Here is a 27,455-nt window from a genome sequence, read left to right as displayed (position 1 = left end):
TGTTCAGAAGCTGTGGATCAAGTAGAAGAGTGTAGTTGTGAGGATTTACCTGCTTGACTTAACTGTCCAGAAAAAGGTAGGTACAGAAGCGTTAACGACTTCTGATACATTCACTCATAGATACTGTAAAGCTACAATGAACAGGATTGCTATTCGTCAACCAGATCAGAAAAGGATTGTCCCTGATTTATAAAGCATGCCCTGATCACAGATTGATTGTATGTATGTGCAGAATGTGCCAATGGCAGTGGTAGTTCAGCTAAATCTGTTATCAATCTGATCCGTTTAAATAAAATATTTAAAAGTTTGCTGATAAGTTTAACATGCATGCAATTACTAGATGTACTGTGCTTCCAAATATATTCCACAGTCAGCCTTTCATCAGCTGTATGTGAAAGGTTGTATGTTGTTTTTGTTCACATTTGTATCAGGTGTACACGTATGTTAATAAGGTTTAATTACATTTTCATACAGTGAAACTTTTTTTGGGGAATAGAATATGTAAGAAGGGAAGGTGTTCTGTGTTAAGCTAACAGGAGACGGATGTTCTTTGTAAACATAGACCCTTCAGCTGTGCCATGTAACTTTGAACATGTGTACTGGAGTATCAGACAGGTTTTCCCCAAAGCTTCATTGCCCTTGTATCTCCACCCCTGCCTGCCATTATATATTCCCTAGCCATCAGTAAGGTGAGCTGTACAGGGGTAGTTGTAATCTTGCTGAGCCCAAGCCGTCCCAGGACTGGCTGTCTTCTCCATTATCACTGTGTACCAAACACTGCTCTCTCTATCTCTCTCTGTTTCTCCCTCCCCCAATCCATACCCTTGGGGTAACCAGCTACAGAAAGAAGACTGAAGTCTCCTGTATGCAGGTTTAATTTTTGGACCAGAGATGTACACTTATCTGAGCAGGGACTGTGTTATGCAGTGATCACCTAGTCACCCTGCTGGAGACTTAACCCATGCCAGATGTGCCTGGGGTACTGGAGGGAAACTGCCACTGCTGCAGATGGAAACCCCTTTAATGTTGAGCTTGTACCATTGCTCCTTACTACCACAGTGTTTTTTGCAGGGCTGTTCAGTTAATTTTCGTTCTCTGCCCAGGATACATCAAGAATAATTGCCTTGTGCCAGTAGGAGGTTGATGGAAGAGGAGAGGTTAAAAGTAGATGGGAGAGATTATGTTTATTTGGTGTAAATCTGCTTTTCTTGGGAATCTGAAGAAAGCTAAACTTTATGAACCTTGCAGGAGGCTGTCATGTTTTTTTTCTTTTCCTCTACTGCTGTGAATTATTGTGTGAGTATCAAAGTTTCCACATTTTTGAAATGCTTAGTAGGGTTCATAAGCTGGAATTTAGAATTGGTTTGTGCTAAATTTCACATAATGTTCTGGTCTTTTATGTTTGGTAAGAATTGATGTAAGACCTGTGAGGTTGTTGTTGTCACCCAATGTATCTGCAGGGCTTTCTTAGACTGGAGGCTTTCTTAGACTGCAGGCTTTCTCAGACTGCAATTCAGACTTATGAAATGATGTGCGGTTATCTACATGCGAGATTTGACTAACTAATTCTCTGTTAACTTCAGTAGAAAGTCTGTTGTATGAGTGAAGCTTACATATTCTATATATAACATAATTTTGTGTCATATTCAACATTTTTTTTAAGAATATTTTATGTGATTTTGTTGGTAAATTACCACTTCCGGTCAGGTTGGACCAGACTATGTCTTGGGGTGGTGAGGCTAAGTCTATGGTCATCTCATATTTCTGTGAGGTTTGACCAGACTATGTCTTGGGGTGGTGAGGCTAAGTCTATGGTCATTTCAGATTTCTGTGAGGTTTGACCAGACTATGTCTTGGGGTGGTGAGGCTAAGTCTGTGGTCATCTCAGATTTCTGTGAGGTTTGACCAGACTATGTCTTGGGGTGGTGAGGCTAAGTCTATCGTCATCTCAGATTTCTGTGAGGTTTGACCAGACTATGTCTTGGGGTGGTGAGGCTAAGTCTGTGGTCATCTCAGATTTCTGTGAGGTTTGACCAGACTATGTCTTGGGGTGGTGAGGCTAAGTCTATCGTCATCTCAGATTTCTGTGAGGTTTGACCAGACTATGTCTTGGGGTGGTGAGGTTAGGTCTATGGTCATTTCAAATTTCCCCCTCATGTCTTGAGTTGGGGGAGGGGATGGGTTGAGGTTAGGTCTATGGTCATTTCAAATTTCTGTGAGGCTTGACCAGACTATGTCTTGGGGTGGTGAGGTTAGGTATATGGTCATCTCAGATTTCTGTGAGGTTTGACCAGACTATGTCTTGGGTGGACCAAGGTAGTGAGATTTGGCCTCTGTTCATTGCAGATTTACTTGAAGTTTGATTCAACTGTGGTGTGGAGAGTGGTAGTGAAGCGAGGTCTTTTGGTTATCCCAGATTTCTTTGAGGTCTCTGGTCATCCCACATTTCTGTGACATTTGACCAGACTGTGACTTGCGGTGGTAGTGAGGTTTATGGTCATCCCAGATTTGTTCAGATTTTGACTGGCAGACTCTGACTGTGTTAGTGAAATAGCTGATATCATTGAAGTTCTGGTCAGCTATGCATGAAAAGATGAGGAATGGTGTACAGGGAGATTTATTGTGCTGGACAGCTGGGCACCAGATGAGCAGAGATGAGAACTTAGATTACCAGATTAAGCTATCTCTTGGTTTGATAAATCACTGAGCAGACCTTCAGACTGTATTAAACTGTGGTCTCCATTTTAAAGAATCGAGAGAGGGATTGACCCCAGGCCTAACTTTGGCAGTGAGTGGATAATGTCTGGTCATGCAGAGAGTATTTGCATTCGCAACAAATTTGTGAAGTTTTCCTTATGGTTATTGGCCTTGTTACTGCTAACATATCTTAAAGTATACTTTGTACATATAGATGTGATTTAGGTTAAAACTCTGTATTCAGTTCTCCAGACATATTAGCCAAGTTCTATTGAATTCTCCTTAATTTAGACCATGTGTAGATATTCCTCTTGTCATTTGCAACTGCTCAGGGTAGGAGAAATATGAGCTTTGTTCAGAAAAGCCCTGGTGTGTTGGCTTTGTTGTGTTTATTCCCTCTGTTTGGGTGCGGGATAACATGTACAGGCTAATGGAGATTAATTCAATTTCTGCTGCTTGACGGGGCCCCTAATTACAGCATACGTGCAGCCTATAGACTCTGTCAATATACCCAGCCTAGGCGCAATACAAGGTCAAACTTGTGAGTCATATTTGATCCATGATTTACGCCATTGTGTGTGTCACTGAAGCATATTCTCATGGGGAAGCATTCCCATGCTGTAGTACTGGGATCACTGCACATGACAGGTTTGTCTTTACTGTGTACTAAGTCACCCATCACAATGACTAGATGTGATCCTCACAACATGCCTCTTACCAGGTTCCCCTGTGCTGCATCTGTGTATAGACATGATGCCACCGTGTGTTTGGAGCGTGGTAACACAGAGCATATCTATGAATAATTCACCAGAAACTGTTTGGAAAGGCCCGGGACGTAATGGCAATTTGGAAACTCAAGGGATCATTTTTCAAAAACATGGCCTATTGATTTCACTAAACGCAGTGTTGCGAGTTGTTCCCATCAGCCATGCATGATGCGGTGGTGAAAAACAGGACAGAAGGGCATTATGGTTTCTTTTTAACAGAATCTAGAAGACAATGACAAATGTGACACAGTAGCCGCATGTGTGATGATATGTGATGAGCACCATGAATTAGGGTATGGGTCATGGGGTCAGGACTTCAGAGTGGACAGATTGTGTCATCACTGTCAGTAAGAGTGAAGGGGGGTTACCCTGTGGCTGTCCAGCTGAGGCCATCCAGTCATGGTGCAGCAGGATGACGCAGTGCCTACAGACAGCTGTACCTGCGGACAGATCCAGTCGTCTTCCCCTTCATTAGTCCGCTAACAGATGACTCACCTGACAAACCCATTAGCCGTCTTAAGAGCGACGCTCCACTTTGCTCCCAATGATTCAACTATTACTGTTGCCATGGTTACGTTGCCACAACCCCATAACCCAGTTAGAGCAATTGTTGCAAGCAACTAAAATGGATTTCTTTTTCTGCCTCTTTCGTGAATCCCAGGGATAGTAATTTGTTGAAACATTTTCAATGGTTGAGGTTTGTAATGTGGGTGTGATGTCACCAGTTCATGGTTTGTAAAGGCTAGTGTGTGCTCACCCGGAAAAGGCCTCTCAATCATGGTTATAGGGGGTAATTCTTGAGGCAGACTTGCGTCAAGGGCAGAAGGAAATTCCCCATAGTTTATGACCAAATAAGGGTATAAAACATCCACAATGGGAATCTATTGGTTAGTTGAATGAAGACAAATTTTCTCATGTGGCCTACCTCTTATTTGTGTCATTAGATTGTCTTCCATACACCAACGAATTTACTGTAGATAATCTACTTTCCTGTCATCCTTTGTTTTTGTTTTGTTTTGTTTTTTTCACTTTCTTTGACAATGAGACAAAGTGGCCATTGAAGAAGCAGCCATTTTAAAGCTTCACTGTCTCTCCAGATTTATCCTGAGTTTGTAAAAACTTGACAGGACCCTGCGATTTATGGGTGATATGGTTTAAGCCTGATGAAAAGGGTGTTGTTTAAGGAGGGATAAATCTCCCCAAGTGGAGCTATGTACATGACTCGCTGCTTGGCATACAGGTCTCTATGTGCTCGTAGCCCTGTACACTGGGTCACATCCAAGATGAGTCCAGAGAAAAAAACCCTCTTCTGTAGGCCTTGTTTGGAATTCTACATGCAGGAGAAGGTATGTCCTTAAATACAAACAGTGGCCGGAGAACAATTCCCCAAACCCTCCAGAAATTTTGCGCTCCCACATTTGTACTGAGACATGGATTATTAGCGTATAGGGAATGAAAGTTAGCTGGTTGTTTCTTTGTAACTGATTCTGCATAAGCCAGGAAACAAGTGGTCAAGCAAAGGCTGCTTCTGCCACCGTGCATGCTAGGAGACGTTGTGTTCCCTAGGGTGATGTAGTTCATGATAAGTCTGACAAGTCTCCCCAGTCAGACCAGATATGGCTAGCTGAACAAGGGCAGGAGACATGTGCAGCACTATTGAGATTTTGTATTTGCATGCTGCTGGACAAGCACTGGAGGAATTAACCTTCATGTTCTGAACAGAGTTTATATAAATGTCAAATTGAGAGCTGGACATGTGCCCGTGCTGTCAGTTTTTGTCAGTGCTCAGTTGTATGAGAGTGACACTGGATGTTTTTGTCAGTGCTCAGTTGTATGAGAGTGACACTGGATGTTTTTATAAGTGCTCAGTTGTATGAGAGTGACACTGGATATCCCTATATATCATTCAGAATAAAAAAAAATCTGCTTTTTTATGTAGTGATGACCAGAGGAATTCTCTCTGTCTTCTCTTTAACTCTTTTGGCTAGAAAATGAGGTTTCTTGAAAGGAAAATGATAGGTATCCATGCCATTGTACGAGAATCTGTATGATGTCCATTTCTGAATACAGTTTTTTTGTCAGACAGGATTTGATAAGGCTGGGTAAAGGTGAGTGATCGCTGCCACTTTGCCTGGCGTATGATACCCCTATTTAATAGCTGGCTTGATAAGAGAGGTCTCTATGTCAGGTTGTGTTTGCCAAGTTTTGTGTTTTCTTTGGCACTCTACCTTACAAATGGGCTGGGGAATAGCTCTGGACTGATACGTAGTATACAACCTTTATGACTGGGTACTTTCAATTTAGTGGGATGCTCTGCTCATAGGTCTCACAAAGCCTGAATGTGTCTCTTGTATATTACAATGTCTTCATGGTATAAATGATGTGTATAAAGGCAAGATGTACCCTCTAATGTCTCGTATAGTCTATCTGTTTGCTCAGCATGTCACAGTGAATAACACCCTGGTTTGTAGATAATTGCTTTAGACCAACCATGTGTATGTTTTCTGGTAACCTTTCATACTAAGTCAGCACATTGACAGATTCCCGTCTTTGTAATCCAGGTGTCAGTTGGGGGTTTGTAGTAATGAGATCACTGCATCTCTGGGATGTCACTGGCATTCTTCTGTAACCCTGGGTGGTCAGGTGTGGGTACAGGTATGTAATTACACCTTCCCAAACAATCCACTGACCACAGGTGAGTGTTGAATAGCACAGAGTCAAACCTTGCGTAACCTCTTACCAGGGCTTAGAAGTCTGTCACATATTTTCAGCTTTCCACCTTTGTGCAGTCTTATTACATACCATAGGCCAATGAGAGGTTGCTTGAAGGAACAAGGGAAGATGTACTTTTAAAGTTGAATAACATTTCTATGTTAGCATATTTACTTGGATCCTGAGATAGACCTCCACATCATTCCGTATTTAATCTTGCATGTGGCCTGCTTACTTCATTTGCATTGTTTATTCCAAATTTTTCATGGAATAGTGTTAAATGCCCCATATAGTGTTGACCCTCTGACTCAGAAATGTCTAATTTCGTGTGTTTTTAGGACACTGACTTATTCACCCTTACCCTTATAAGGTGTACTTGAGATATACTTGAGGTACATCTGAGGTGTACCATTGGGGTGTAGCATGTCTGAGCTGAGGTGTATCTAATTTATGCAAAATAGTACCTCAAGTACACCTATAGGATACCTCAGTGGAGGTGTACCCTGTAAATATTAGATAAAAATATGATGCCGAAGGTGTATCTGAGGTATAGCTGAGGCGCATGCATATAGGCTAGGTGCATGTATACTGTTTTCACTTTTATTTTGATAGGAAACAAGCTCAAAACACTCATATATTGGCTGTATGAATTGTAGATAAATTGAAGTAAGTTTGTAAGTGCATGCTGTTCTTTCTTTACAGTATCTCTGCTTACTTACAACAACAACAGTGACATACATTCACATGAGGCTTTCTAGCTGTTTGAAAATTTAAATTGAGTGCTACTCCTTTTCTATGCCTTTTAGAACTGTTGATGTGCCCAAACATGTTTGGGATTGGATTGTTTTCCTGCAGCCTGAAATATATATGCACTTTCTTCAGGGCAGCCATCTTGGAGTAATCAGGGGTAAATATATGCATGCTCTATGATTGGTCAGTATTTGCACACTGAATGGAAAATCAATATAGGGCGAGACAAAGACTTATATGTATTTAGTAAACATTTTTCTTTCACACAAAAATATTTTTAATTTTGTACTCACCAATTTTGTTTGAAGTGAAATGTAAATGTTATCTCTTGTTTTAAAGCTGAGGTGTACCTGAGGTACATGACCACTGAATTATAACGCAAAACTCTAAAAGTTTCCAAGGTGTACCTGAGGTACATTATTTACTTTTTTTAACTTTCAAAGTTCCTGAGATGTACCTGAGTACATGTTCTAAATGTTGGTTTTTTTAAAGTTCCTGAGATGTATTTGACGTACATTACCTGGTGTTTAAAAAATGCTCCTGAGGTACACCTTAGGATGAGTTTATTTTCCTGGGGTACATCTGAGATATAGGTATATCGCTGGGGTGTACTTGAGGTACATTAAACCTCAGATAATATAGATGGGGTGTACACCTCATCTATACCTCACACTGAGGTGTACACCTCATGTCTGTAAGGGCATGCACATTTGCCAGGGCATTGTTTTTGTCAAGTACATCAAACGCTTTCTCATTTTCTGTCAGACTTTCTCATTAAAGTCCAACAGCATTGATGAGAAGTTTTGAAGGGCAATTTTCTTTCTTTGAAGATTTTTAAAACATGTTGCCAGCTTAGAGACACTTTGTTTCATGGGAGTCTGTCAACATTTCTGTATCAGTGTTGGAAGTTTTGAATGACATATTCCACTCCATATGGACTTCATTTGTCTGAGCCAATTAAATCTTGTTTTTACAAATCCTAAACCTTGATACACTGATGACAATGATATATTATTTTAGAACCTGGTTTGTGTGACAGGTAAAATGTGAGCAATGTATTTGATTGAACCTCTCACGTTTTGTTTGAAACAAGTGAAGACTTGTGTGAACTTCATCTTCAAGCTGCTATTTTTTTGGCTTTTAATATCCAGTATATCTTTTTTGCCACCGATAAATGTGGACTTGCTGTATTTCACGTTTGCTTGTTTCTGATTGATTCATCCACCTTATATGGCCTCTTGAGATTTTTGTGAAGTTTGATTCATCAGAAGACTTGTTGACATCAAAAGTATCATTCCTTGATTCCTTAATGGCCTTCTGAAAGCGTATATTTACATAGACTTTAGATAAAATACAGTAACTGTTCTCTGTCCACAGGTGAAAACATGAGTGTGAGAATGTCATTCACTGTGCATTCTGTTAGAAGTTTCGGGGTTGTATGGTTCATTGGATAGGATCTAAGTGAGTTGTTAAAGGACAGTGGTTGACTTTGTAATATGTTCAGTTATTAAGCGTGTGTGAAAACATAACAATCCTGAAAATGCAGCCAACACTTTTTAGGATTGAATCAAAACATGGATATTTTTGCTGTGATTCAGTGCTGTAGTGGTTTTGATGTTGTAGATGGTGAGATGGTCTTATGTTCTGCGGATAATACTAGCTGTCATTGGCATGGTAGACCTCTTGTGAGCCCCTGATAGGACAGGAGAGAGACATTAACTCTGTATGTTCTGTAGATAATACTAGTTGCCATTGACCAGGTTGATCTCTTGTGAGCTCATGGTAGGACAGGACAGGAGAGAGACATTACCTCTGCATGTTCTGTAGATAATACTAGCTGCCATTGACCAGGTTGATCTCTTGTGAGCTCATGGTAGGACAGGAGAGAGACATTAACTCTGTATGTTCTGTAGATAATACTAGCTGCCATTGGCCAGGTTGATCTCTTGTGAGCTCATGATAGGACAGGAGAGAGACATTACCTCTGCATGTTCTGTAGATAATACTAGCTGCCATTGACCAGATTGATCTCTTGTGAGCTCATGGTAGGACAGGAGAGAGACATTAACTCTGCATGTTCTGTGGATAATACTAGCTGCCATTGACCAGGTTGATCTCTTGTGAGCTCATGGTAGGACAGGAGAGAGACATTAACTCTGTATGTTCTGTAGATAATACTAGCTGCCATTGACCAGGTTGATCTCTTGTGAGCTCATGATAGGACAGGAGAGAGACATTACCTCTGCATGTTCTGTAGATAATACTAGCTGCCATTGACCAGGTTGATCTCTTGTGAGCTCTTGATAGGACAGGAGAGAGACATTAACTCTGTATGTTCTGTAGATAATACTAGCTGTCATTGACATGGTAGACCTCTTGTGAGCCCCTGATAGGACAGGAGAGAGACATTAACTCTGTATGTTCTGTAGATAATACTAGCTGCCATTGACCAGATTGATCTCTTGTGAGCTCATGATAGGACAGGAGAGAGACATTACCTCTGCATGTTCTGTAGATAATACTAGCTGTCATTGACATGGTAGACTTCTTGTGAGCCCCTGATAGGACAGGAGAGAGACATTAACTCTGTATGTTCTGTAGATAATACTAGCTGCCATTGACCAGGTTGATCTCTTGTGAGCTCATGGTAGGACAGGAGAGAGACATTAACTCTGTATGTTCTGAGATAATACTAGCTGCCATTGACCAGGTTGATCTCTTGTGAGCTCATGATAGGACAGGAGAGAGACATTACCTCTGCATGTTCTGTAGATAATACTAGCTGTCATTGACATGGTAGACCTCTTGTGAGCCCCTGATAGGACAGGAGAGAGACATTAACTCTTTATGTTCTGTAGATAATACTAGTTGCCATTGACCAGGTTGATCTCTTGTGAGCTCATGGTAGGACAGGACAGGAGAGAGACATTACCTCTGCATGTTCTGTAGATAATACTAGCTGCCATTGACCAGGTTGATCTCTTGTGAGCTCATGGTAGGACAGGAGAGAGACATTAACTCTGTATGTTCTGTAGATAATACTAGCTGCCATTGGCCAGATTGATCTCTTGTGAGCTCATGATCGGACAGGAGAGAGACGTTAACTCTGCATGTTCTGTAGATATGTAGCCTCAAGTTTTTGTCATAGTACATTCGTATTTAACTACATTGTTCTGTTCCTGTTCTGACCTAATTTGTTTTTGTTGAAAAAAATGTTGATGTAGATGTCAACTTAAACATAATCAGTGGTTATGCGAGTTGTTATTCAGTTTGGTCGCCATGGCGATATGATGATTTGCATAATAAGGGTATAGCAGTGCACCTGGGTGTTTTGTGCCCGAGGGGTAGAAGAATATGCTGATGTAATCAAGGTGTCACATTATTAACTGCTCTGTGTGGCTTTCTGAGGAACCTGTTCACTCAGAGATGTTAGGTAGGTGTGTACAGGAGGTTAGGCTTACACTAAGGCATGTGTGCCTCCTTGATGTTAACTTTGGGCTGATTGTGACATAACTTTATGATGTATTTGCGGGTGGAGTGCAGAGCTCACACCTTGTCTGGATATACTGTTTATGTACAGAATGATCTCTTGTGTCAAGGTAAGTCAGTAAGGCCAGAAGTGATAACAGGTGATCCTTGACCTAATGAATTTTTCTTATTACACCTGAGGTAAAGATTGGTTTCATGTCTCACAGGTAGCAAAATGTTCTTCTTAAGTTTTATGTTGGTCAGGTGAAGGTGGTGTAAGTAAATGAGTGCTGATAAGACAGATAAACAATGAGGTGCATATCACCTAGGTTCTGGTTGGATATTTTTATGACTTTGTTTTCCTGTCTACTGAGCCTGCCTCAGTACAGAATTATGAGGTTTGAAGGTGCTGACTTGACTCACTGACTGCCTCTGTGTATAGAACACCTGAGATTTACAGGTGTGCAGATGTTGTAAATCTGCCAGGTAGAGTTGTAATGCTGACACCTGGGGCCACCTGACTAGTCAGTAAGAGACCCACACTGAGGGACTACCTGTGTCATACCTGGATGACTAGACTTTTGGCAGCCATGTTACCTGAACACTTCATCATGGACCATACATGTAGGTACATGGAGTGGCTGGTAAAATGTCTTGTATTTCATTTATTTATGCAGTTATCTTGTATGTAATGTAAATATGATCATGTATCAATTAAGCAAGGTACCGGTGATTTAACTGTTCCACTAAATATCTTAAATGTGTAAGGTGTGTTTAAGTGTTTCAAGTCTGTTAAGTTCTGTCTGTGTATATACAGAAAGAACCACTCGTACAACGGTGAACTTAGCAGTGTAAAGCAACATACATATATCCCCACCTAGCTCAGGTGTCAAGATTTGTGACTGGAGCCTTAGCTAGGTTTGCCATTGTGCTTTCAAGGTTGTACTTCAGGTTTAATAGGGGTAACTGCAACCAAGAGTTAAGGCTTTTTGGCTGGTGTGTTCCCATTGGTGATGGCCATTGTAACAGTTTAAGTGAGTATTGGACTCAGTATTTGTGGTCTGAGCCTGGCTAAGCCGCAGCATAAGGCTGGTGTCTCTCTGCCTCTCCCAGCCAGGCACATGGCCATATGTTCTGGCCAGTCAGACAGAAGGCTAGGCTAGTTCACTCAGCCTCCACATGTCAGAATACCCCTTATTTATTCCAGGCAGGTCCACAGCAAGGCTGCTGGAATCCAGATTTCTCAACCAACTTGTTCCAGTCAAGTCTCTCTCACTTAATTCTGGCCAACTGTCCAGTTCTTGCTCATGTTTGAAGCTCATGTTTGCCTCACCCACTCTCCCTCCCTCTTCCCATCTACCATTTAAACCTTGGTCATGAATACTGGCTGATTTGATAGCAGCGCCTCTGACCATATACCTATGATACATGTACAACTCCATTGACTGTTCAGCTAAATTACAATATGGAATACTCAGCTGGTGCAAGCTGTGTCACGTGCACACAGTGCGGACGGGGAATATATTTACATTAATGTATCCATAGATGAATACAGAATGAAAGATAATCACACATTGTGCATGTAAGTTGTATACCTGGATCTGTGTCTTGTATGTTGTACACATGCACATTGCTGATTGTATTTGGGATTCATATTTATCAAGGTTAGGAGGAGTTATTTCTGACGTCTAGCTCAGTGTTTATGGTGCCGTGTTATTGGCAGTATGAAGGCCAAAATGTGAGTCATTCAAATCCTCACGGCATGATGATGTGACATTCCTTGATGATGGAAGTGATTGGATTTGTAGGAAGTACCAATAAGAAATGATAGCCACATGGGTAGCAGAGGTTACATACAGTGTACATGTAGCATGTGTGGGTTATGTAAGCATATGCTTCAAAGCTACATCAAAGATACATATAGGCTGCTTGTTTTTTCTGCCACATTCACATGCAAATGAATTATGTATTGTTGTAGATGCATAATTCATGAATGACTGGTTTTGATTGGTTTGTTCACAGTTTTTAAACAGCCAGCTTTTGGCAGTGTGTTTGAAAAGGCTGCTTTTATACTACATGGGTTGGGGGTAAGGGACTTGGTCATAGTGTGTTGGTTTTAGGAAGGGTATAGGGTTGGGGATTTTACACTACAAACAGTGTAGAAACAAGGCTTTTTCATTGTTGTCGTTCAACTGGTCACCAGTTCCCCTTTCTGTGCTAAATGCATGAGCAGAGCATGGACACAAAGACAAAATGCCCTGATGAAGATTAAGTTGATTTTATCTATATGCACAGCTTAGCTCAGGCAGATCATCACAATGCCTTACCACCTGGTCTGGACATTAAATTCATACCTGGGGGAACAGGCTTGGGTTAGTGTCAGTGCGTATACCTGCTGTAGGCTGTGCTGGCGAGATTTAACCAGGCACAGGTAGATATGACGCTGTGAGAACCTGGTTTACAGTCCCCCAATTTGTCATTGCACTGGTGAAGACAGAGCCCTATTGAGGTCTTTGTCATACTGGGATAAACGTGTGAATGTGGCCTATCCAAGAGAACAACTGGTCAATTGGCCATATGTGACGGATGTACAGTGATGACTGTGAGAAACCCAGCCTTTGTATTGACCATCTAAACTCACTTTATCCCTGCTTAATGCCAATTTGATAGCCCCAGGTAAGACTTCTCTTGGGGTTAGGCTTATAATACATGAGGACAAAGTTGCATGGACTGAAACTTTTCCACTCTAAAAACCATGTTACATGACCATGATATTGCAGCTTTCATCAAAGGAATTCAGCTGTCATTGTTTGCCATCTCACTTAGCCTTAGTGGGATAATGAAATTAGCCAACACTTTGCATTATCTGACATACAGGTTCAGACCAGGGGTTCATTTCTCCATAGTTAGATCTGGTAACGTCACACCCAGGATCAGGTGGGCAGACACTCTCCACAGAGGCCAGTGTGGGGTTGTCTTGTATTTCAGTCACCTGTACAGTTATGATATGAGAACTCTTGTAGCTATATGTTGACTGTATGAATGACTGGGATGCCAGAGGCTGAGATGAAAATGTTGTAAACTTCCTGTTCACATGCATGGCTGCATGTCCAATCCTTCCATGCACGGGTAATATATATGCATCAACTTTTGATATACTGCCTTTTCCTTCATATTTCTTAATTTCCAGGTTATCAGTTAAGGAAAAGGCCCTGATGACTTCATTTCCAGGCCTTCTCTTACATTGTTAATGTTTTTTTTTTTTGCATGAAATGAAGTTGGCAATTAAATTATACTTTGGTTATTAGGTCCTGCTACTTAATCAGCCTTGATTGCCGTTTGGTTGTGGTTATAGTGTTAAGAGGAGATAAAAATACATGCTTAATTTGTCAGGAGGGGGCATCTATATGATAACAGAGAATCTGGAATGATTGAGCCAGTTACATTGAGGTGAATGTAAGTACTGATGGTTATCAGGGGCTTTATTAGACTTTATCAAATGAAGTTCGTCTCATTGCTGTCATGGGTGTGATTCTTACCTGGCGATCTTTGACTATGGTTCAAGTCCAGTAAAATCCCCCCCTATGTGCGTGTGTACAAGTGAACTATCATAATTACATCTTGATAAATTATTACATATAGCCAGGTACAAAACAGGTTCTGAACAAACAAAGCAGCTTCCTTTTCTGCACATCTTAATAAAAATGTTTCTGCGAAACATTAACAAGTGTGTCTGTTTATGAATGCATACCCATGGTTAGTGAAAAACCTGTTCAGGCTTAATACATTAAACATGTTCAGATTGGTTTGACATACTTAATCGGCCGTCTGGTTGGAGATAAGGATGTAGGTATTCACCTGGAAGACATGATCATCACTGTCAATGTAACTCATACACCAGTCATATAATAGTCTACCTTGAGGTTAGGGGAACAGTACCTGTTCATCCATTACCAGCTTACCTGCCAATACAAAGTGTTAATAGTGTGCACCAACCTTGTATCCAGTTCATCATAGAAAAATTATATTCCCATTGACATCAGTTATCACATTGGCTGCAGCTTTATTATCTTGTGAATGGGGGACCTGTGGAGATATTTTCTGAAGTGGGAGTGAGGGTGTTTCGCTGACACAGACACAGGTATTCAATAAATTTGCTTTAACATGATTTGGGAATATCCACTGTCCAGTTTGTGGGTGGAGGAGACCACTGCCTGGTGTAAATCACTAACCATGTCAGGTGGCTGAGAAAACTCTTGCTTTAAAGCGTCAGTTGAAACAGCCAGAGCTAGACCTGAGCACAAGACCTCAGTGGCCCGATAGATACAGCCAGAGCTGGATCTGAGCACAAGACTTCATCAGTCAGTGTCCCGATAGATACAGCAAGAGCTGGGTCTGAGCACAAGACTTCATCAGTCAATGGCCCGATAGATACAGCAATAGCTGGGTCTGAGCCCAAGACTTCATCAGTCAGTGGCCCAATAGATACAGCAATAGCTGGATCTGAGCACAAGACTTCATCAGTCAATGGCCCGATAGATACAGCCAGAGCTGGGTCTGAGCACAAGACTTCATCAGTCAATGGCTTGATAGATACAGCCAGAGCTGGGTCTGAGCACAAGACTTCATCAGTCAATGGCCCGATAGATACAGCAAGAGCTGAGTCTGAGCACAAGACTTCATCAGTTAATGGCCCGATAGATACAGCAATAGCTGGGTCTGAGCACAAGACTTCATCAGTCAATGGCCCGATAGATACAGCAATAGCTGGGTCTGAGCACAAGACTTCATCAGTCAATGGCTTGATAGATACAGCAATAGCTGGATCTGAGCACAAGACTTCATCAGTCAATGACCCGATAGATACAGCAATAGCTGGGTCTGAGCACAAGACTTCATCAGTCAATGGCCCGATAGATACAGCAAGAGCTGGGTCTGAGCACAAGACTTCATCAATCAGTGGCTCGATAGATACAGCAAGAGCTGAGTCTGAGCACAAGACTTCATCAGTCAGTGGCCCGATAGATACAGCAATAGCTGGGTCTGAGCACAAGACTTCATCAGTCAATGGCTTGATAGATACAGCGAGCCAGTGGTTTAACCATTCGGGCCAGCAAAGCCCTCCGTGAAGATGTACATCAACATGTACATGTTGTAATCTGTGCTTCATGGTGGCCAGTGTGAGCAGAAGAAACACTTGTGTATATCTGGAGGCAGTTTTGCCCTCTTTGTGTGATGACACGTATGGGTACAGAATATTCATTGTTTCTGTGTGAGGGTCCATATATTTTTTATTAGTTAACGTTTGTTTTTTTGGCCTCAGTTTGTCATCTTACATATCTATCTTCGTCAGTCGTTCATTACATATTCCTTGCACATGTGCAGTGTAGTTGTCTTGGACCTAGGGAGTATTAGCTACTCTTGAATATGAATTGAGTATTTAAACCTCGGGTAGCCTGTGTGCTGTGGACTGTTTTTCTTGAGGAATTTAGACCGCACAACGTGGAGGATTTGAAGAAAACTAAACATGTCGGCACACCACTGATGCATTTATAGTGTATAGGACAGATAAAAATACACCGGCACTAAAAGAAGGTGTTAGCTATAGCTTAACAATGATCTGATAAATATGCCACGAGCAATTGATCGATGTTAATCATATTTCATAGTGTAAAGTGTTTTCTCAAAGAAAGTATGATCTATTGCATTTGTAGTGTTCGACAGTTTTCAAAAATATACCCTCTGAAGAAACTTGACTGGACTTTTTGCTGTCTCACATGTTTGATATACATGCAGCCTTGGGGGCTTTTCTCTGCCAGTTTCCTTCTGCTGTGTAGCTGTCTTTTAGACATAAACAGTTCAGTTTGAGTTCAGTAAGTCAACACCATTACTGTGAACATCACCACCGGCCTTCACCTGTAGCCTTGCACACCTGTGAGAAAGTTGATGTGCCCCTGAAGAATATTTGCCTTCAGTTAAAATGAGGTGGTTAAGTGCTTTATTTCAAACATAATTTTACTTATTATGCCCAGAATAGAATGAATATTTCATGAGAACAGAGGGGTAAGTTTAAGATGTCTTGTATATTTGTACAGCCCCTTGCGAATAGTGGGCATAGCCTGTCATTACCTGTTAACTGACTTACCCGTAATTATGGTAAACAGTCTGCCCGCCTGAAGGCAGACTAGATAGTCTCTCTTAATCTCCACACTACACACCTTCCTGTTAATACACCTGTCTATAAGACCTGTAATCTAATTAATGTTTTGAAAGAGCAGATTTAGTTTTTTGGTCTAGGTAGCCTGGCGTGAATGGTGGTCCAGTGCACCTTGGGATAGGGGAATCGTTAAGTCTTTGGTGATTAATTAGCGTCGTATGGCCAGAAACTGTCTTTAGCCTAGAGCAATGTATTGGTATTTTTTGGTCTAGGTAGCCTGGCGTGAATGGTGGTCCAGTGCACCATGGGATAGGGGAATCGTTAAGTCCTTGGTGATTAATTAGTGTTGTATGGCCAGAAACTGTCTTTAGCCTAGAGCAGTGTATTGAATGGTAGATTGACTGACTACTGGCTGATTGACAAATGAATTTTCCTCTCTGACATTTGATTAATGAGGTTTCTTTTTAAGAAATGAGTAGTCTGTAATATCTGCTTCAGGGTAGCATTTCAGTTTTCTACCTGCATGTACCTGCACAGATAAGATAAAGTTGTATGGAGTAAGACATTTAAAGGCGCTTCACAATTCACATTCACCTATAGCAGTTGCTTGAAGGATAACACATATTTTTCACTTACTACTAAACATGAATGTAAACTGTACACAAGTTAGTCTAATTTGTTCCATATATGTGGCTCTATGTTTGAATTCATATGAGATCAGTGGTGTAGTATACATACATGTACATCTACATCATTTTGGAAGATTGGTGCACTGTGTGACAGTTTTGTTTTGTGCTTTTTGAATTATTTCTGCACACAGTGCAAACTTGGTGAACAAAACTGTATATTTGTTTGTCCAGATAGTTTAAAGGTACTGGCGTTAGAGATCTGCTGCATCTGTGCGCGGCTGCTGGACAGATTGCGAATAGCTTGTTACTGAAATGCAGTAGTGTATATTAAATTTTTACACTTAGTAAGAGGGTTAAAATAGGTTGTGTTTGTGAATGTCAACTGACAGAGACTCGCCAGTGTCAGCCTGAGAGTATTGTCCGGATTGTTTGTCTACCTTTAGTTCTGAGACAGACTATAACTCCTTGTGAGCCCCTAGCCAGCCAGGCTCGCCTGCTGGAGTGGCAGCCCCTATCTCTTCCAGCAGACCCAATTCTGTCGAGTCAGCTCTGACAAAAGCACTTGTCAGGCCAAGTGGCTGAACAACTGAATGTCCCTTTTGTTTTGAAAAGTGCTCATGGCTTATTAATATTCAGTTGTTCAGCTGACTTCTCCTCTGTATAGGGCTGTAGTAGGAGACCTTTCACAGGCCCATTTCTGCTCCTCACTCCCAGGCCCTTTGCTTGATAGACAAGGGGTTTGATAACCCAATTCCTTTCTCCCTCATTTGCTCAGGGCAGGAAGAACATGAATAATAGACATTTGTTTGATTGATGGATAACAGACAAGATTTGTCCATTTTTGACAGAAAATGAATGTAGTACTTTGTCAGTTGTCAAGGTGTCAGTCGATGTTGTTGTTGTTACAAACATTCTTAGTGAGGTGTGTTCACCTGTCTGGGAGATACATTATAGGACCAGGACAGGTAAGGCCTAAGTGAATATACTGTCTTTTATAGCCTTAGTACTGCCTGTGATCAGTATGGTAAATTAAAAGCATATATTCCAGTTTTGGCATCTTAGCATGTTTTTTTTTATCGCGCAGAAACCATCAAAGTAGATATAATCTTTGTAATCTTGATATTGATAACTAGAAGTTGACTTCAAACAACAGTCGCAGAAATACAGAAGTCTTTTGATTTCACTTTAACATTGGCTCTGTAACCAGGTGAATACAGTTCTTGAACCAGACATATGTACCATTTTAATGAGTTGAGGAAAGATCTGTTCATTATAACTGCATGCATTTCTAGCATATTTTTTTAATGGAGTTCGATCCACATGTTGTCATAGAATCAGGTGTAACAAATTTGGCTTCACAGTTTTCAAAGCACTTGTCAACAGAAAACATGTCTCTGTTACCTGCTCAACATGACAGGTAATGCCAGAGTAAGTGTCGTGGGTATGTGTATGCTGTAGACCTCACACACACAGCCATTTTCCTTGACATGCCTATTGGAAGCAGCCTTGGTCAATAGACGAGGAGCAGAAACCTGCAGCTCCATGGCAATACAGTTGATTAGTGCTACCTATGAACTGCAAAGAGAACTTCACTCCATTGTCCCATGTAAACTGTAGTCAAGATTATGTATGAAATGTACAAATTAAGCTTGCTCTACTGTTAGTTTTGATTGCTGAAAAACACATCAGCCTTTTAGCCTGTAGTTATCATTAAGGATGCATTATTGATTATGTTCCAATACCTAGAACTCCATCGTAACATTAGCCTAACTGTTCTGGTGGACGGATTCTCTGCAATACAGAAATCTGGTCCTTTCTTTGTGGCTGGGACAGACCCCCCAAGTCAGTGTCAGCTGCCAAGAGAAGTTTCAAGAGGTTCTTGTCTTAAAGTGGCCCCTGTTGTTAGGCCAAGGGTAACTCTTGCAATTCATTGGTCTAGGGTGTTCTGCCCCAGTGGGTCCCTGGTGTTGGTGGCCCCAGTCATAAACCTGTTTGTGGTTTGAACCTAGTGGGGAGCTAATGTTGGTGCTGATTGAAGTGAGCTGGATTATTGAGGATACGAGGGGTGGGGGTGGGACAGGGGATTTTTGTGTGTTTACAGGAGTCTGCCAGGAACAGGAAGGGTGCCCATAAACCTCTCACCACTCAGGGCTATGTCATACATCACCACACTTATACATGTTTAGCAGCCCACATGGCTGTAGAACATGTCTGGGACAATAAACCATATATCTAGACACAAGAACAGACTGAAATATTGATGCATATATATATGAGTTTGACCCTTCCTTAATACATTTGTGACTTTCCTTGTGCTATAGGAGCATATTGGATTAGAACCCTGACTGTTCAGATTGCTGTGTATCATGGTGTACCCAAGTGGGGGGGAGTTTGGGGAAGTAGTGGGTGGGTAGATGGAATGACAGATTTGTACAACAGTGAGCAAGGACTGACATGGTGTTCATTTAACTACTGCATATCCCTTACGTATACATGTTGATAACAGCATATACTCGGCTTTTAAAATTTTGAGGGTGTTTCTATGGTGGAAAGCAACTGCTGTGAACAAGAGATCGGTGCCCAGTTCAGGGGTAAAGTGTAACTGAAAAGGTCATGTGTAGATACCTGTGACTGGAGAAAATGACCATAGAGCTGTTACAAGGTGTTGACCTAAAAATGCCTGTGGCAACCCTCTCTGCCTCACACCACACTGCTGAGTGGTCTTATCAGCTGGTCAGAAGTATTGATCTGTCTGTATTCACGCAATACTCCCAGTTTGTCTGAGGACACTGACAGAAGAGCTGAGCCTGACCAGACAAATTAGACTAATGCCTTACATCCTGGGTCATCAGCTCTTTCTGGTTACAGGAGGGTATCTCCATATGTCTGCTTTATGGATGTACTGTCAGGGTGCTGTAACGAGGTGTCTGGCTGTGGCACAGGAGGGTACATCCATGTGGACGGTCACCTGTCTGAACCAATATCCCCTCCTGATGTGTGTATACTTGTCACACATGTCGGTGTAGCAGCATGTTGCATAGCCAGATGGCTCTTTACCTCATACTTACCTCTGTGTTTTTTGTATGTTCCAGGTTTGGGAAGGTTTACAAATCCTGTGGTGAAGCATCGTGTAAGATACCTGTGCAGCTGGATTTACCTGGCGAGTGCCAGTGTGTCAGTTTTTATCGTGCCTAATTTGTCTGTGACCGCACGCGGCCACAGTCGTAATGGACGGGACTGAATCAGTGCGTTCTGGACGGAGTGAACGATCAGAGCGATCACAAGCCCCATCTCACCGCAGTCATGGCAGCCGTCACCACCACCGTCACAACAACCGCGACAGCGTAGGCCGTCACAGCACGCACAGTGGACACAGCGGGTACCGCAATCGCAGCATGGATCGAGATCGCCATCGAGATCGTGACCGTGACCGTGACGATCGGTCAGTGACAATCAAAGCGCCAGGAAACGTCTCTGGGGATGAGATGATCCCCGGTACAGAAGAGGAGAGAATTGAGGTGCAGATCCTGCCTCAGGATGACAACTGGGGCGACAACACCACCGCCATCACTGGCAACACCAGCGAAACCGCGTTTTCTGTGGAGGACATGCACAAGTTCCAAAAAGACATGGATGTTCGTGTGGGATTTGAGTGCACACAGTACTTTGGTACGATCATGGCTGGCATTCTCAGTATGTTTGGATTTGTTTCTCCCATTATCATGGTAGTGTTACCTAAGCTGGGCATAGACAACTGGTCTACGGGGGTCTGTCTCCCCGATTGTGAAGGACTCCTCATCAGTTTTGCTTTTAAGTTATTGATTTTACTTCTCGGAGCTCTGGCTTTGTTTTTCCGGCGACCGAAGTCAACAATGCCCAGAGTGTTTGTGTTTCGAGCCTTGGTGCTCTTTCTCGTGTTTGTTCTCACATTTGCCTTCTGGTTGTTCTATGGTGTCCGCATTTTTAAGGAGAAAATGACAGACTACAAAAGTATTGTAATGTTTGCTGTGTCATTGGTGGACGCACTGCTGTTCATTCACTACCTGGCTGTCATTTTGCTGGAGATTCGCCAGCTTCAGCCTCAGTTCACCATAAAGGTGGTGCGTTCTCCAGACGGAGAGAGTAGGAACTATAACCTGGGTGTGTTGAGCATCCAGCGAGCAGCCGTCTGGGTCCTAGAGCAATACTACCGGGACTTCCATGTCTATAACCAATACCTGGATAACTTACCCCGCAGCCGCTCCTCCAAGATGACTGGATTTAAGTTTTACAATGTGGATGGGGTGAACCCGCCTGCCCCAGGGGAGCCACCCCAGGGGCGATCGCGGGCTGTCTTTGCAGCAGCTGCACGTAGACGAGATGCTAGTCACAATGATAGGTTTTACGAAGAGCAGGAGTATGAGAGGAGGGTACGGAAACGGAAAGCACGTCTCATCGTAGCTTCAGATGAGGCCTTCACTCACATCAAACGAATGCAAGAAGAGCAAGGTAGGCGGATCTATTAAGTGTCTATATGTTAAACACATGAAATGAGGAGGTTCTTCCACGTAGGTGCCGTTATAAATATATGCAATCTAGCTTGACATTGTGACAGCTTTGGTTAGGATTTGAAATTTGCACAATCTAGCATGCCATTGTTACAGTGTTGGGTAGGATTTGAAATTTGCACAATCTAGCGTGCATTATGACAGTTTTGGATCGGATTTAAAATTTGCACAATGTAGCGTGCATTATGACAGTTTTGGATGGGATTTAAAATTTGCCCAATCCAGCATTCCATTGTGACAGTGTTGGTTAGAATTTGAAATTTGCGCAGTCTGTCATGACATTGTGACAGTTTTGGGTAGGATTTGAAATTCGCACAATCTAGCGTGACATTGACAGTTTTGGATTTTATTTGAAATATGCACAATCTAGTATGACATTGTGACAGTTTTGGTTAGGATTTGAAATTTGCTTTGGAAGTGTCAGAAGGAAGGTATTGAGTGCTTTGGTAATCAGCGTGTAGCTATGTCTGCTTTATAAACACTTTGGTAATTTTCCTGACATCAAAAGAATATTGTGTACATGCCGTGGGTGTTATACAGTCCTAAAACTCAATCTGACAAAATTTCTAGTTTACTATTTTGCTGCTGCATTTAACAGGAGAGTGTGTGAATTTTGACTACACAAGTCATTGTTACTTGTAAATGTGTGAGCTGTCGGGTAGTGTTCTTCCATTAATGAGAGAGGAGCTGGGTTGGGTTATTGTTTTGTATGAAGACTTTATAAAAACTCAGCATTGCTGTTATCTGTGGGCATTGAGGGCTTCTCTGTATGAGTAGCTAGCTAAGCTGAAAATAATATATTGACAATACTATTCTCTTGTTAACCTCATAACCATTTATTAAGTTTAGTTAATACCACATTCCCATAGATCTGTGTGTCCAAATTAGATTAATATGGACATTTGGCTGACATATGGTAGACTAATGCTGGGTTCACTAAGCACACAAATGCTGGATGGCTGTCCAAACTGCCTGTCAGCTGTAGATATTTTCTGGATTATGGGCGTAATGAAGGTTTGTGTGCTCAGTTTCCCACTCGCATTGGCCCATGGTACAGTCTGAGCTGGCTACTGGTGGTAAGGCTGGGGCTCTGTAGGGACAGTTTGGTATTTGTGGAACACACCATCCACATGGTCAGGATATATCTGCTAGGTCAGGGCTGCTAACCAGTTCCACATGGAGTCTGTACTGTACATGGACAACAAAACACTTAGTGCATGTGGAGCTCAGTACTGCTGAAGTCAACATATTGAGGTCAACATGCAGACAACAATGCTTTGTCCATTCTGAAGTAGTATTTCCTTATATGAAATCTGAAAACTAATGTGAAATTTGTATGTATGCTGGGGATGAAGAGTACAGAAGGTCTGAAAGTCCCAGGACATTCAGTCTATGTAAAATCACTAGACATAATTCTGGTATTATACATGTACTCATCGCCGTTTGGACTTGTCTACATTTAAAAGAATGGATTGTCAGTGTCACAAATGCCACATATATCAACTTGTAAGCTATAAGTAGTAGTGTTTTATGTAAATGCATTATATATGTTACTGTGCTATGCATATCACTGTGTCTTATACAGCAGTGATGGACAGATCATCAGATGTATGTGTATGGCAGGAGTGTACAGTATGAAGTGATTACTTGTTGATATTCCTCGTGTTCATACTTCTCCTGATTGTTCACATTTTTCCTCTTGATTGTTCACACTTCTCCTGGTTGTTCACAGGGCCAGCCATCCCCATGGACCCAACAGAAGCTGCCCAAGCAGTGTTCCCTTCCATGGCCAGGGCACTCCAGAAGTACCTGCGGATTACAAGACAGCAGCCGCGCTACAGCATGGATTCTGTTTTACGCCACCTGGCCGTCTGCATTGCGCATGACATGTCACCCAAGTCGTTCGTGGAGCGCTACTTGAACCAGGGTGCTGTGATCTGGAATGACAAGGCATACAAACCTGTGGACAAATGGGTACTGGTATGTGATCAGCTACTCACCCGTGAAATCGAAAACGAAACTGTGTTCCAACTTCGACAGAATGACGTTTCCTTATTATGTACTGTGCGAAAAATTCCTCATTTCAGTTTAACAGAGGAGGTGATCGATCCAAAGCACAACAAGTTTGTCTTAAAACTGAACTCGGAGACATCTGTTTGATGGGAGAATTTGCGTAAATAAATCAGGAGTAGCCCTTCATCAGGGTTACAACACGCCCAGGATGTCGCTCAGTGAGGGATCTTGGGATGGGTCATAATATATCAACATTGTACATGTACACTGTTATATTCATCATATTTTTCGTACAAAACACTGTCAAGATCTGCTGAGACTGTATATTGTTAGCTGATGGTTACAGTGTTGGACAGACTATTTGCCAGTCTGGATCTCTATTATGTATATGTTAAAAGCTGTCCACATGCTATAATCACAACTCCATTACTCTTCCCGTACAATGGGCATGCATTTGATTTGATCCAAGATGTTGCGTTTCTACAGTGTGCTGTTTCATGATGAAAGGAACCAAATATTTTGGGGAATTCTGATCATGATGGCTCAGACCTTCATGTATGTCATCGGTATGCAAGTATGTCATGGGTTCTGAGTTGTGACAACATGCCTAATGTGCGCAAAGGTAGCTAGTGGAGCGGTACATGATTCCGACCCTTCTGGACATCTAGGGCTCTCTTTGAGGCATTATCCATTGCAACATCTACAATGTGTATAAAATTCAAATTGCATTCTGTAATACTTTGTGAATTGCTGAGGGCACACACTGCATAGTATTACAGATTGGATGGCAGATGTAATTATTTTTGTTACACCATTGGTACTTCAGGAAGATGGCATTGCTCTTGATGCGAGTGACTATGTTGTGGATTATGTTGTATAACTTTAACATGGTGGACATGTAGGAAGGCTGGTGTATAGGTGGACTACTGATATTGTAACAGTAGACAATGTCCTCCACTGAGTGGATAATAGAATTTGTCATCTGTTTTTCTCAAAAGTTACTGGTTGTTATTGATGTGCAACTTTGAAAGTCGAAAAGGACCCCCATCAGTGAATAACATAAAACTGCATGGTTTCTCATTTGAAATAAATGGTGTTGGAGTTGCTTTCTGAATTTGATTCTGTGAAGACTGGCAGTGGTCATGTCTTGTCTGACATAATGGTCTTAGCCTGTAGAACGCTTGTGTGGTTGTGGTACAGGAAAGTGTAAATGACAATGTTTGTGAGTTACGTTTATGTAAAGTTGATCTTATAATAAGTATATTTTTCATTATCAGGAAATCGTTGTACGTGTAGTATAAACCATCTGTCCAGTTTGAATCATTTTGCTGTATAAAGCATTTATGTGCCAGTGTACTTCAGTTAAGGTCATATCAAATTAAGTTTTCCAAAGAGTTAGAAAAACATCCAAACCATATGCTTATAATAAAATGAATATCAAGTCATTTGCACTTTGAAGAGACATAAAGTAGAAAATATGATTTTTTCTGTTTGAACCTTATTAATATGTGTAATTAAAAACATGACAAAGTAGCAAATACGTTCTTTTAAAGTAGTGTAGAAATTTGACTGCAATATAAGGTTGGCCTGTCTGAATGCCTGTTACTGTGTAGATGAGTTGCATGACTGACCTGATACTCTCCTTGTGTTATCAGTATAGATGTGCGTATGTTTCAGAGGTACCTGACAGGTTTACTGCTTCTATTTAATTATTGTCATGAGAAGAATTTGCACAATCCCCCCTTTCATTTTCTGAACTCATTTTCTGAAAATAAATTATTTCTGCAGAATATTTTTCTACAAATTTCTTCATTGAATTACAAATGTGTGTTGGACTTATGTTATATTAACAGTGTTGGTTTGATATACATGTAGTTTGGCCTGCTAATTTTGATATGTTTGAGCAAAGGGGGATAACAATGCAACAAGGGAAAGAACTCAATCATGACTAAGTTATTTTGGACTGAGCTCAAAGTTGATTTCTGCCTTGGTGGTGCTACTGATATTCACTTTACATGCCTTCTTTTTTTTATTTCCGAAATTCTTCCAAGAAAGGTTTTGTGTCATTTTATAACCATATGTCCTATCATAAACATAATTTTAGAGGCTGTATGTGCTTATGATTTCATGCAACTTATACATTTCTTTTGCACACAGTGGCTGCATGAAAACAAAAACATGTATGTGGTTTAATGCTAATTATATTGAAGTGAATATTTTTGATGACAGTTTTCTCTTGCTTAGTTGTTCATAAGTACCAACTACACACTTGCCAGCAGAGAACACTCAAATATATGCAAATGTGCTTGTCATTCTATCTGGCAGAATTTTCTCATGTCCAGGTATCGTGTGATTTGTAACATAATTGTATGTGAAGACTTTATCTGAGGCCATGTCAAATCAACAACATCAGCCTTTACCGCTGATTCCCAGATCATCTCTATGCATGCATGTTCAATTTCTTTTTATCTTTATGAGTATTTGATGAAGTAAATTATCACAATCTGTTCACTTTTTGTATTAGTAGGGACAAATATGATGGTAGCCTGGAAAGTTAGGTGTTCAGTTTGTGACACCTGTTCTTCAGGCTGGCTGGTGCGTTCTTGATTTTGATGGTACTCATTAATTGTATTAATAATATTCCGTATTGTATTTAACATTTTAAAATTTTTATGCTTTTGTTTGTCAGTTGTTGAGGAAATCATGATGTAAACACAATGTTTGTACACTGACTCTAGGACATGAGGTATGTGGTCTGTAGGGTGTCAGATATTGCCCTGTGAGGTGCCACTCTGAGATCAAATGTCAGTCATTTTGTACCAGATGCAAATTAAATCATTCTATCCGAAAAAATCAACAATTCTGGTTATTTTGTCTTCTAGTAAAGGCCAGTGTAAGTATGCCTCATGGCTCCTGGACAGTGTTGGTATTGTACGGATTCTTCAGAAGATACACTGTGTCTTCGGGCTAATGCAGAAGATTATATATTGTTATAGGTAAGGAAGTTGTTAGTTGAAAAATATCATATGTTCAAATCCAGATCTGGCTGTTTGGGCTGGAGTTTGAGACGAGGGTTGTCCAGTATCTGGAGAAGGTAAGCAGTTTACTCTGAGCGTTTAATTTGCCCCATCCATAAACCTGACAGCTGTCAATATATAAGTAAGTCAACCATCTGCAGTCTTGCTGGTAGAGCAGTGTTGCATTGCATTATTTCCAATCCTTTTGGAATCTGCCATACCTGCAGCCTCGGTTGTATATGTCAAGAGAACCATGACCCATCGTAACAGAGCTGTGACGCATACCTTCGCAGTATGTTACCATTAAAGGAAAGATTTGAGTGCCTTTTAGTAACCTAATACACCTGTGTGACGAGAGCAATGGTTAATCCTTACTAGATCTTAGTCCATACATTTTTACAGTTATGAGTGAGATGCAGGATGTTCAAGTGTACTTACAGATACACGTTAAGCGTTGTAAAACATGCTGGGTCTCAGAACACCGGAACAATGTGACAGATTTTACAGACATGTCGATTTCCCTTTCATGACATCCCAGTTATGTTCTCTTAAGTTCTGTGGGATGTTTTAATAATTTATGTGCGTGTTTGGTGATGTGTCTAAACAGTAATTGGAACCAAAGTTGTTTAGACTGTTGTCTATTCCCTGCGTTTGTCATGAGGATTCGCGGGCGAACAAGTAAAATAACAGAAACGTGC

General features: G+C 41.3%; 1 protein-coding gene across 3 annotated transcripts; it reads left to right on the top strand.

Moving 5' to 3' along the window:
- On the top strand, positions 1 to 26,582 carry LOC135480466 (vang-like protein 2-B). Of its 3 annotated transcripts, none has more exons than XM_064760315.1 (3): positions 1 to 76; positions 20,273 to 21,668; positions 23,460 to 26,582. In XM_064760315.1, exons 2-3 carry the CDS (start codon positions 20,408 to 20,410, stop codon positions 23,885 to 23,887), a joined length of 1,689 nt encoding a protein of 562 aa, XP_064616385.1. In that variant the 5' UTR covers positions 1 to 76; positions 20,273 to 20,407; the 3' UTR covers positions 23,888 to 26,582. The 3 variants fall into 3 exon arrangements, with proteins under 3 accessions (XP_064616385.1, XP_064616393.1, XP_064616377.1); XM_064760323.1 differs by lacking the exon at positions 1 to 76 and adding an exon at positions 1,262 to 1,296; XM_064760307.1 differs by lacking the exon at positions 1 to 76 and adding an exon at positions 10,906 to 11,018.
- The last annotated feature ends 873 nt before the right edge of the window (positions 26,583 to 27,455 follow it).

Source organism: Liolophura sinensis, chromosome 1 (genome assembly GCF_032854445.1).
Source record: "Liolophura sinensis isolate JHLJ2023 chromosome 1, CUHK_Ljap_v2, whole genome shotgun sequence".
NCBI classification, from domain to species: Eukaryota; Metazoa; Mollusca; class Polyplacophora; order Chitonida; family Chitonidae; genus Liolophura; species Liolophura sinensis.
The sequence above is the reverse complement of the archived record's forward strand: the minus strand, read 5'-3'. Positions and strand labels throughout refer to the sequence as shown.